The 12,921-nt window shown below is 44.6% G+C and overlaps 1 protein-coding gene across 5 annotated transcripts in view; it reads left to right on the top strand.

Moving 5' to 3' along the window:
* Nucleotides 1-12,921, top strand: part of ncoa6 (nuclear receptor coactivator 6) — a 28,086-nt gene that overhangs the window by 8,837 nt on the left and 6,328 nt on the right. For 3 of the 5 annotated variants that reach the window (XM_058762669.1, XM_058762668.1, XM_058762671.1), the window contains exons 4-11: nt 81-203; nt 1,694-1,822; nt 2,725-3,576; nt 4,708-4,839; nt 7,112-8,477; nt 8,574-8,689; nt 8,782-12,255; nt 12,349-12,396. In XM_058762669.1, coding sequence (XP_058618652.1) covers nt 81-203; nt 1,694-1,822; nt 2,725-3,576; nt 4,708-4,839; nt 7,112-8,477; nt 8,574-8,689; nt 8,782-12,255; nt 12,349-12,396 — 6,240 coding nt within the window. The remainder of the gene's footprint in view (nt 1-80; nt 204-1,693; nt 1,823-2,724; nt 3,577-4,707; nt 4,840-7,111; nt 8,478-8,573; nt 8,690-8,781; nt 12,256-12,348; nt 12,397-12,921) is intronic. The other 2 variants (XM_058762672.1, XM_058762670.1) reach the window with 2 other exon arrangements.

A 12,921-nucleotide genomic window follows, 5' to 3' on the forward strand; every position in this document is an offset into this window, starting at 1 on the left:
TTTTAATTACATATGAGTTCCATTTCAGCTTTTGTTCTACAATCAGCCAATGTGTTGATCGGCATGTTGGGTTCATACAGGTGAAGGAGCCATTAACGTTGCGGTTGGACAGGGCCGAAGTCAAGAATTAAGGGTTAATGGACCCCTTGGTGCTCCTGGTCAGATGAGAATGGATGTTGGATTCCCCATGCAGCAGGGCCAGGGTAACTATGCACAAGTGCTTAACTTAACACGGCTTTCTTCGACTCCTGAAGGTGCACTGTCATGCAGAGTTATCTCTAACGCTGATGATACACAGGGCAACTTTTTGAGCAATGTTGCTGAGCAGCTTTGGTTAATGTTGGCGTCAATGGGCAACCAGGTGAGAAATCTGTTACCCGTTCTCAGTGGGAAAGTGCACAAACAAAATTGCTCAAAAACTTGCCCTGTATCATCAGCTTAACCCCAGGGTTTAATTTGTGCCGGAACAAGCCGGATCCGGATCCAGCACCTCCGAAAACCAATCCGGCACCTCATTTTGGTGGATCCCCGTCCTCACGCGCCAATGAAAGACATTCATGCTGACCCATAGCGTGCATATGATATATTCCTTAAAATCTTCAGTTATGGGTGCGCTAGCCATACATCTACATTTGAAATAACGAATTTGAGTGCGCAAAAGACGCGACATGTGAACAGTCCCTACCTGCTGTCACAAGATTGAATGCACGGACACACATGCATTTTCTTTTTCGACTGTTTACATTTACTTACGAGGATACTCACCAGGACGGCCGTTTTGCCATCATTTTGTGTGTATTTGGCTGCTTAAGCTCAACAAACTATGAAAAATAACTCAATATGACACTCGCGAGGCGGCTTTACGCGCGCGTTTTGGACGTGACTGTGAGCGCACAGAATACAGGCTCTGAAGTGCGCGAGTACCGAATGGCTTAAAAATACTTTCAAAAGATGTGCAAATGATACATTTTTGTGACGATGCAACAATGACCCGATTAGGCAAGGCACAGTTCTGTCAACTGTCCCGAAATGTGAGCAAAAGTCTTGGATCAGTGTGCAGCAGATTGTTATACAGACGAGATGCGATGATGTGAAGCCACTTTTCGAGAGCGTGAAAGAGACAAGACGCGGTACAGTTTAGTCACTCATGCGGTTTAATGACTGATTTAATCTGATAATTTGTGTGGATTTATTTACTTATTTAACCTACTATATTGAATAGATGTTTGCAGGAGTGTCCCTAATTATAAACTGAAAAGCTGTGGGAATGAGTAAAACTATGCGATATACACATGCACGATCCCCCACTGAAATTCAGGACCTGATTAAATATAACTCTATTATACAGAGATTTGTGAAATAAAATTCCATGACTTTTCGAAAACTTTTCCAGGCCTGGAAATTTCATGGTTTTTCCAGGTTTTTCACATACAAAACCTAATAGAAGCAACTGATGTGCTGTTAATCACTTAAGCTGGTCCACCAAGTGATTGCACGAATGCTCCGTTACCTCTCCCTCCTCTATAATCACATTCCGGATCCGTTACGCCACTTTGTTCCGGGACCTCACAATTTACAAATTAAGCACTGCCTAACCCTAAATGAACACACCTGTACAAACTAATCAAGGTCTTCCGGATTACTTAATCATTTAATTAGGAAAGTGTATGCTGAAGAAATACTTGTTTTTCAGCTGGAATGCGTATGAATAACCCTTCGGTGTCCATGATGCCTCCTGGAGCTAATATGGCAGCACAGGGAATGGTACCGAATAGTGGTGGACCAATGCAGCCAAGAGCACCAAGGCCACCTTCACAGACAGGTAATGGCAATTCTTTCATTCAAAGAAGTGATGTAGTTACCCTTATTTATATTCCATCCTGCTCTACAAAGGCAAATGCAGTAGTTGCAGCACCATTGGGACTGTTTGTTTTGAGATGTATTTTCACACTCTTGTTTTCTCTGAATCAAAGTGTATTAAGATTTATCTTGAAGACACATCCGTCAGGCAGGACTCATAGCTGGTTCATAGCTTGTTGTAAAATGCGTTTCATGTCACCTCTGACCATAGATTTCAGTGGGTTCTCTGATCTCATGACTACATACATCAGTCACTATGCAAGTCTTTTACTATATGTTGAAAAAGCACAAAAATATGTTTCAAGCTGGAGTTTTAGTACATGTATTAAGTGAACTCTTGAGGATTGTGCTTCATATGTTCTGTGGGGAATTATTTATTTATTTTATTCTTAGGACTTTTGGCCAGATTTACTGATGGTGAATTGATGGATGTATAGATGGTAGCTGCTGAAAGTCAGATCCAGTCTGCAGATTTGAGTTGACAGGTTTCACAGAAAATCGCGTAGTAGTGTATAATGGACGGAGACTCCAGTTTTTTAACTTCAGACTATGATTCGATCCAGTCTAAGGATATCAGACAGCGTTTGTGCATTAGCCTGAGTCATGTAATTGCATCTTGGCTCAGAATCCTTTTGATACAAGATTAATGTAAACACAACCCACTTTAACCTTTTTGAACTTTATGAATTATTTTAGGTTTAAGTGTGTGTAAGGAATTGGAAGCAAGCAGAGTATGGCTGTTTCTAAAGCATGCAGCGCCATCTGCTGTTAAAAACTAAAAGCATGTGTTAATCTGATTAACAGGGATTTAGTTCTCATTTCATCTTTCAGACGTTTTCACATTTGTGTTCACATTTTTATCAGACACAATGGATCCCATGCTTTCAGGGCTGGCCTTACAGCAACAGCAACAACAACTCCAACATCCTCAAGTGGGACATGGTCCACTCGGTAACTTAGGCCCACAGGGACATCACATGCAAGCCATGCAGGCAAATCGACAGCTAAATCCAGCAGCCCTACAGCAACTTCAGCAACATCAGCAGCAGCACCAACAACAGCAGGTTCAGATGGCTCAACTAGGTGGTGCACGTGGTCCTTTCAACCCCTCCAACCAGATGCCTGTACCCCCTGGCTGGAACCAGTTGCCCTCTGGTGTTCTCCAACCACCACCTGTCCAGGGTCCTATGGGACCAGGTTGGAGGAAAGCCCTACCACAGCCACAAATGGGGCAGCGTCAACCCACTTTGGCATCTGTTCAGACGCCCAGTCATCCACCACCACCATATCCATTTGGAAGCCAGCAGGCCGGACAGGTTTTCAATACAATGGCACAACATCAGTTGCAACAACAGCAGCAGCAGCAGACCGGGGCAAACCAGTTTGCAACCCCTCAGCCCAAAGTCCCTCAGGGAGCACCAGGTGTAGTTGTCTCAAGAGCGCCGCCTCCTCTGCCTCCCTCGTCTGCCCCTCAAGGAAGTCTCACAGCCAAGTCCCCTGGTTCGTCGTCATCTCCTTTCCAACAGGGCTCACCTGGAACACCTCCAATGATGGGGCAGGGACAGGGGCAACTTGGTCCACGTCCCACAACCCCCCAGGGTTTCCCACAAGGTGTTGGATCTCCAGGAAGAGCTGTGATGGGCCAGCAAGGAAACATTCAGCCTGGATTTATGGGCATTCCACAACATGGACCGGTTCCCCAAGGTGGAATGGGAGGTATGTTTTCAGATATTCAATGTAGAAGTAGTGCTGGGCGGTATACCGGTTCATACCGAATACCTGTTTATTTTTCTTATGATATGAATTTTTAAAATACTGCAATATCGGTGTTATTTAAATAACGTTCGGAACGAGACACTGTTTGAGGGGGGTCTCTTTTCTATACTATTGCATTGTGGCGAGGACACATGTCACTAAGCGTGATAGCTCTGAAGCTGTAGAACTAGTAGAACGTGATGACACACCTTTACAGTCTATGGATGACACAGAAGAACTCATCCACAATATCCACCGCCCGCTGCCATCAGCTCCCGCATCTCACACACACAAGCGTGACTTTAGCACTATATTTAGCAACTTTCAGATCCTTTTAGCGGCTTTTTTCCATAGAATATACTGACAAACCTAGCAGCTTTTTTGGATAAAACCTATGGTTCAGTTGGAAGATGTCGCCAGTGCTGGCCAGCGAGTGCGAGATCTGACTCCCGGCGCAGTGTCACGTCTCTCGGCGTCTGTTCTGTGCAGCGAACGGCAGAGAAGCACCGCATTCAGCTGGCCGTACCGCAGCAGACTCCTCAGTAAATGAGTACAAAACAGCGTTTCCAAGCACCTGCCGCTAACTGACTGTTTGGAATTATAAATATGAGCATAGTTCGTCTGTTAATATTATGCACTTTTTTTTTTTTTAGTTTGTTACTCAGGCAGTGCGCTGCATGAGACAAAAAAGTAATATAGCCAAAACCACCACATAGCCGCTCTTTAGTGTAAAGTTAGATGCATGTTGATTTTATCAGATGATGTCGTGATTATAAATGAGTGACTCCTGGTTAACATGTATTAATGAGTCGTGTTTAGTCACTATTTAGTGTGGAATTTTTCTACAATATTCGCTCATCATGACAGTAAAATAGGGCATTCTAAGTCAATCTACTGCAGTTTTTCCTCTCAATCAGTAAACACCCGGTCATGCATGATAAAAATAAATACCGTCATATACCGTGAAACCGGTATAATTTTGAAAAATACCGTGATATAAATTTTTGGTCATACTGCCCAGCACTATGTAGAAGTGATTTTGTATTGTTATTAATTTGGTTACATGTAATTTATTATGTATATATTTTGCAGGTATGCCCAAACGAATGCCAATGGGGTTCCCAAATGCTCCTGTTAATCAGAACTTCGGACAAGGACAGGTTACTACCACTGGAGCAGGTAGTACACCTCAAATACAAAATAATCAGAGCATGGCAAACAATGGTAAGATGTGTGGATTGTTTTAATACTGTTTTGAATCTTTTATTCTAATATGAAGTTTTATCCACTTTCTATATACAGTGGGGGAAAAAATGATTTGACCCCCTGCTGATTTTGTACGTTTGCGCACTGACAAAGAAATGATCCATCTATAATTTTAATGGTAGGTTTATTTGAACTGTGAGAGACTGAATAACAACAAAAAAATCCAGAAAAACGCATTTCAAAAAAGTTATAAATTGATTTGCATTTTAATGAGTCAAATAAGTATTTGACCCCTTCACAAAACATGACTTAGTATTTGGTGGCAAAACCCTTGTTGGCAATCACAGAAGTCAGACGTTTCTTGTAGTTGGCCACCAGGTTTGCACACATCTCAGGAGGGATTTTGTCCCACTCCTCTTTGCAGATCCTCTCCAAGTCATTAAAGGGGGCATAACACACAAAGTTTCACCCTATCTCATGTTAATCTTGAGTACCTATAGAGTAGTACTGCATCCTTCATATCTCCAAAAAGTCTTTAGTTTTATCATATTTATAAAAGAAAGATACAGCTTTACGATTCTCTCCGAAAAATTCTCTCTTTTAGCGGAGCTAAAGCGTGATGAGCACTTGCGTCGACCACTCCATCTTTCAGTATTAAACAATGTGCAAATCCAGCGTCTAACTGGACCTTGTTTATAAAACGTTCGTCAACAAACACAATTAAGAAACTCCGTTGCTGCCCCGGAAAAACAAACTGCATCCACTGTTTACGTGACGCTGAGTTCTTCGGGAAGCTGAACAAGGTTATCTTTCCCTCACAACCAAAAACACACTTCTTTAGAGACATTCTTCGCAAGTGAGTCCTGTGCAGTGCAGCTGAATGAAGCGCTCTTGCTCTCGAGCTGGTCTATGTGTGCACAGGCACGTTTTTCCGGGAGAAATGCCCATATAAGGAGTTCCACCGTCGTTTACGTCAGCAAGAGCCACGATCGAAAAAAACTCTCCAAAACTTGTACGAACCCGGAAGTGAGATTTTTGGCACAGAAATACTCTGTTATACATCCAAATAGTTTTTTGAAACTTTGTCCATGCTTAGCATGAGAATCCAACTCTTTAACAGTGTAAACAACTCTGAATGCATGAAACAGCATTTTACCCCCCCCCTTTAAGGTTTCGAGGCAGACATTTGGCAGCTCGAACCGTCAGTTCCCTCCACAGATTTTCTATGGGATTAAGGTCTGGAGACTGGCTAGGCCACTCCAGGACCTAAATGTGATTCTTCTTGAGCCACTCCTTTGTTGCCTTGGCTGTGTGTTTTGGGTCATTGTCATGCTGGAATACCCATTCACGACCCATTTTCAATGCCCTGGCTGGCTTCGATGCCCTGACGGTACATGGCCCCGTCCATCGTACCTTTGATGCGGTCCAGTTGTCCTGTCCCCTTAGCAGAAAAACACCCCCAAAGCATAATGTTTCCATGTTTTAATGTTTGGTCTCATCTGACCACAACACTTTCACCCAGTTCTCCTCTGAATCATTCAGATGTTCATTGGCAAACTTCAGACGGGCCTGTAAATGTGCTTTCTTGAGCAGGGGGACCCTGCGGGCGCTGCAGGATTTCAGTCCTTCACAGCGTAGTGTGTTACCAATTGTTTTCTTGGTGACTATGGTCCCAGCTGCCTTGAGATCATTGACAGGATCCTCCCGTGTAGCTCTGGGCTGATTCCTCACCGTTATCATGATCACTGAAACTCCACGAGGTGAGATCTTGCATGGAGCCCCAGACCGAGGGAGATTGACAGTTATTTTGATGGTCTTGTAGCCCATTCCAGCCTTGTGTAGGTCTACAATCTTGTCCCTGACATCCTTGGACAGCTCTTTGGTCTTGGCCATGGTGGAGAGTTTGGAATCTGATTGATTGGTTGATTGCTTCTGTGGACAAGTGTCTTTTATACAGGTAACAAACTGTTTAAGAGAGTGCTCCTAATCTCAGCTCCTTACCTGTATAAAAGACACCTGGGAGCCAGAAATCTTGCTGATTGATAGATTTGATCAAATACTTATTTGACTCATTAAAATGCAAATCAATTTATAACTTTTTTTAAAATGCGTTTTGTTTTTGGATTTTTTTGTTGTTATTCTGTCTCTCACTGTTCAAATAAACCTACCATTAAAATTATAGACTGGTCATTTCTTTGTCAGTGGGCAAACGTACAAAATCAGCAGGGGATCAAATAACTTTTTTCCCCCACTGTATCAAGTTTCAACAAGTCTGAAAATCTCATTATAGGCGTCCAGTCATCAGCCCCAGCGCCAAATCACATGCAGTCAAATCCCCTTCAAGGTGCTGCAATGACCCACCACAGTGGCATGCCAGCTCAACCCCCAGGCACCACCTCAGGAGGTAGTATGGGACAACCTCAGCAAGGTCTTCAGACTCAAATGATGGGTGTACCACATTCACAACATCAAACACAGGTTGTAGCTTCCACCCAAAGTCAAATGGCACAAAGCCAAACAGGGGGCCAGACTGTTTTGTCCAGGCCAGTGAATACCGGGCAGCGAGGAATGACCCCTCCCAAGCAAATGATGCCACCACAAGGTCAAGGGATCATGCAGAACCAAAACCAGCTGGGTGGAGGACAGGGACATCAGGCTTTATTGCTTCAGCAGCAGCAGCAGCAGCAACAACAACAACAACAACAACAACAACAACAGCAGCAACAGCAAAATGTTATGATGGAACACATTGTAGCTAGTCAGATACAGGGTAACAAGCAGGCCTTTGGCCCAAAAGGTCAACCTGGTGTAATGCAAGGCCAGATGATGAGAGGTCCTTCACCTAATATTCAAGGTAATATGCCACAGTTTCAATCTCAGATGGGTCAGCAACAAATGACTCCGCAACAGCAACAACAAATTGCTCATTTGCAACAACAGCAGCAATTACAGCAACAGCAACTACAGCAACAGCAGTTACAACAGCAACAACTACAGCTGCAACACCAGCAGCCACAACAAGCACAAATGCAACAACAACAGCTACAGCAACCCCATCAGCAAATGGTACAACAACAGTCTCAACAAATTCCAATGAATGGCAACCCCAACCAAGCATTAGGGATGCATGGGCCTCAAATGCGACTTCCAGGAAATCATCATTTAGTACAACAACAGCTTCAGCAAAAACAACAGCAACAGCAGGTGATGCTGCAGCAGCAACAGGCTGGTCAGCAGCATCAACACCAGTTAGGAGATAGTAGTGGAAATGCTGATATCAGCCAACAGATGGTTCCAGACCTGCAGAATCAGCAACAACAGCAGGGTATGTTGGGAAATTCTCAACATATGCAAGTTGGCAATGGCCATTTTCCTGGTCATGGCATGTCCTTCAATCCTCAGTTTGCTGGTCAGATGGCAATTGGAGGCCCATGTGGACAAGCTGGTGGATTTCCAGTGAACAAGGATGTGACACTAACCAGTCCCTTGTTAGTAAATCTTCTCCAAAGTGATATTTCTGCCAGCCAGTTTGGTCCTGGTGGGAAGCAAGGAACAGGTGCGGTTGCTGCTAACCAGGTCAAGCCTAAAAAGAAGAAACCTCCTCGTAAGAAGAAGCCAAAAGTAGAGGAAGGACAACAGTCTACTGACGGTTTGTGGTAAGAGCTTCAGTGTAAAAAATAAAAGAATAAAAAGCTGAGTAAATGACTCTGTTGCACTGTTGAATAGAACTACAAAGTTTGTGTCTTTCTTAGTGCTCTGGATTCACTGCCTCATGGAATGGAGGAAGTAGAGATGCAAGGATTGGGAGGTGATCAAGGGGGTGGCATTGACTCTAACTCTAAACTTTCTGAATTCTCTAATCGACCAGGTAAACAATTTAATGCCTTTTGATTGATCATTTATTATTTTTACATAACTTTTACTTAGAGTATTTTTATTTACTTACTATTTTATCTTTAGGTCTGCCTGGTCAGTCTGGAGATCAAAGGGTATTACAGCAAATGCCAATGCAGTTTATGCCCCCACAACAGCAGCAACAGATACAGCAAATGCAGCAGCAGCAGCAGCAGTTACAACAACAGCAGCAGCAACAAATGCAGCAGCAACAGATGCAACAACAGCATCAACAGATCCAGCAGCAGCAAATGCAACAAATGCAGATGCAGAGTATGCAGGGTCCTCAAGGTCAAGCTGGAACATCACAAGGACCCCATCATGTCCAGACCCAGATTCATTCACAACAGTCGATACAGATGCAACACCAACAACAACAACAACCACCACCACAACACCTCCAACAACAACTGCAGTCACAGCCACAACAGCAACAACAACAGGCACAGCAGCAGCAGCAGCAACAACAACAACAACATCATCAGCAGCAGCAACAACAAATGATAATGATGCTTAAAATGCAACAAGAAGCTAAAAATCGAATGCCACTACAGCAAGGTGGGCACATGCAAAAGGGTTTAGTCAATCCTAATGATCCATCTCAGAGAATGCCTGTATCACAGCCGGGCAACATGCCTGTAATGATCGATCTTCAAGGGCATGGAGGTGTTCCACCTTCTCCTGATAAAGCCAGAGGAATGCCACTCATGGTAAATCCACCTCTCACTGGACCAGCAAGAAGGACACCTCATTCAGAGGTTGGACAACCAACACTACCAGAGGAAACCCCTGGAAACCATAGCATGCAGGACCGGGGACCCCTTGAAATTGGTCAACAGTCAGGAAATGGAAATCAACCAATGATTCCCAATCAAGGTCCTAATACTCATTTAATGAAATCTGTGCCTTTATCAGTGCCCCACCAGCCAGGAGCAAGTCCCCAACAGCAGTCCCAGCAAGTGGCAGCAATGGCTGGCTCACATAATATTCATTTTTCCAGTGCTCCTGCAACTTCCCAAAGTTCTCGCCCTAAAACCCCTAACCGAGCCAGTCCTCGGCCATATCACCACCCTTTAACTCCAACCAACCGTCCACCTAGTACTGAACCCTCTGAAATAAATTTGTCCCCTGAGAGACTGAATGCCTCTATCGCTGGTCTTTTCCCTCCAAAAATTAACATTCCTCTGCCACCGCGGCAGCCAAATCTTAATCGAGGTTTTGATCAGCAAGGTCTTAACCCAACCACACTTAAAGCAATTGGCCAGGCCCCACCCAACCTATCAACTCTTCCTGTCAGCAATAATACCAGTGGCAACAATAATGGCCCACAGTCTTATCCATCAGGTGTTGGCATGGTAAGCTCCGGAGGAAAACAAGACAAACAGACTGGTGTTGGGCAAGCTAAAAGAGCTAGTCCCAGTAATAGTCGTCGATCCAGCCCTGCCTCAAATAGAAAAGCTGCCACTCCAAGCCCAGGAAGACAGAAGGGTGCCAAAGCATCATTGATATCACCTCCACATCCACAGCAAATGATGGTTAGTCCACAGAACGTGATGGTTAGTCCCAACTCAGTGCTCCCAACTACCTCTGCATCTTTGCCATCAGCAGGACCTGGAGAATCACAGCAAAGTTTAAATTCTCTGCAAACCCAACCTGGTAGTGCCGATTCAATAAGAGATGGCCAGGTAGTGACTACGCAAGCAGAGCAGCATCAGGCAGTTCAGTTTAGAGAGCAGTCTGCTTCTAAAATGGCAAGCCCTCGGGTGCCTTCTCAGGAACCCAAACGGCAAGAGCTTAGCAATTTGGTTGAACAGCGTGCTGGAGATAAAAAGCAACCTCGGACAACACCACAACATGACCATGGCTCTGCTGTATCACCAGCATTTAGAGATGCTCCAACATCTCTGAATCAGCTATTGGACCACACGGGCACCCCATCTTTGTCAGTGAAATCTCAAAATATTCCTCAAGTGGGTGGAGAACCTGTGCAGAAAGAGAGACCTCATGCTCCACCAGCTCAGGAGAACCAATCCAATCCTGTTGTCTCACAGAGCACAAATATTGGCAACTCTTTCTCTACAAGTGAAGCTGATCAGAAATCTAAACCTGCTTTAGTATCAAGTCCAAATCTTGTAGCCAGTAGCAGTGCAAACCTGCAGTCTGTCAGTGCTGTATCAAGTGTTAATTCAAACCAAACTGTGCTCTTAAGTCTCACTTCAATATCCAACCCTTCAGTAAGTTCAAATCACAATCTTATACCCATCTCAAATGCATCTCAAACTGTCTTGCAAAGGCCCATCTCATCAGCGCCAATGCCACAAAATCAGATCACGGTCTTTGTAACCACTAATCCCATTAGCTCTGCTACCAACACAGCTTCTGTGGTTCCTCCTGCTGTTGTATCCAAGGTTCTGGCAGTTCCCAATAAAAGCATAAGACCTCCTGATGTTCGTCAACAAAATCCTACCCAAACACGTCCACAGTTCATCGCAGGATCTGTATATTCAATTTATCAGGCTACGCCGGTATCATCAAATGCTAACGTCATGTCTCAACCTGTCACTATGGTTGGTCCTATAGTCTCTGCAAATATCCAGCTTACTCCTACCCCGGTGTCAACTACATCATCACCATCTGCACCAACATCAACATCTATGCCGACAAACTCACCTGCTGTCAGCATAGCTGCTACTCAGCAGAGCCGCACTGTCATTGGGCAGCTTCAAGTTCAAGTACCTGCAAGTCAGGCTTCCCCTGTAAACATAGTTCCACCACCTCAACAGCCAAGCCCTGGAGTTCCCAAACAGGAGAGTGTCTCTGAAGCTAGTGGCCCAAAATCTAGTCCTGTTGGGCAGTCGGCCTTACATTATGGCATGTCCTCACCCTTTCAGCAGCTATTGGCTTCTCCACCTGCTTGCTCTAGCCCAGGGGCTACGGCTGTTGCCCGGAGAAGTCCCCTGTCTCCAACAACAATGTTAGCCAAAAGCAGTCCAGTCCAGACTGTTGTAAGCAAACATACCGCACCCAGCATCTCTTCGAGCAATGCCGATGATCAAAAAGAGCGAACCCCTGTCACTCAGATTGGAAAGACTCTGGATGTTGCCACAACTCAAGCTTCTTGTGCGGTTACGTCTGAAACGGTATCTGCACTCCAGCCCACTGCTCCAGTGACTGTTCCAGCTGCTCAAATAGCGTCTCAGCAATCTGCACTAACTCCAAAAGTGTCTTCTCCTGAACCTGTGCCCACTCCTTCTCCAGTCCCTACTTCTACACCATCGTCTAATATGCCGCCCCCAGCCTCTACCCCTGGAATGGTTCACCTATCTAGTCCTGTTGCTACTTCTTCACCACCTTCTAGTTTGCCTGCAGTTTTAGTTTCTGCACCCACTGCTGCTCCAGGAACTCCCACTACAACCTCTGGCCCCTCCACAGCAACACCTGCACAGCTCTCTGGGGAACAGCAGCCTTCTTCACTGGTGGAGACTAGTGTACCTGACTCTGCTGAAACAAAAGCAATTGTAGATCCTCCTGGCATCTCAGGTAACTACTTGATGGTATCAAGGCAAATTCATTTGTTGTCTAGTCAAACGTTAATGATTTTTACTTAGTCATTCTTTTTATTTCACTTTACAGCTCATCCTGAAGCTCCACAAGAAGACCAAGCTTCATGTGACCAAGCTGGTAAACACCTTTTTATTAAAATCTGTTTCTATCCATGCAAATGGTAGTCACATGCAGGGGTGCTGCTATGGTTCCTGGGCCTGCTGAACAAGTGCCTTATGATCAGGGCCCTTGCAATCGTCCTAACCTTCCTCCCTGTTAAGGTGCCCCTGGTCATGTGAACTACCTTAACCCCAAAGTATACTTATGCATATGACCAAACGCAAAGTGTTTCGAAGTACTCTCCATTTCATAGAGTACATGAACACAGGTGCATGACACATGCACGCTAAAAAGTTTTTTCTTTGTCCAGTGTCTGTGCTATTTCTCTCTGGAAGTTACGACCGAAAAACAACCGCATACATCATGCATGTTGAAAGTCCTCATGAAATCAAAACTGAAGTTTTTTGGCCTTTAGAATGAATATGTTAGCCTTAAGGATATCTATAAGCTAGTGTGCTGACTGTGCTCCAAAACGATGACAAAATTCGCGTTTACAAGATATAAGCATTGAAAACTTGCAGTCTCTCACCACCCTGCACTTCA

This window comes from Onychostoma macrolepis, chromosome 23, assembly GCF_012432095.1.
Source record: "Onychostoma macrolepis isolate SWU-2019 chromosome 23, ASM1243209v1, whole genome shotgun sequence".
NCBI classification, from domain to species: domain Eukaryota; kingdom Metazoa; phylum Chordata; class Actinopteri; order Cypriniformes; family Cyprinidae; genus Onychostoma; species Onychostoma macrolepis.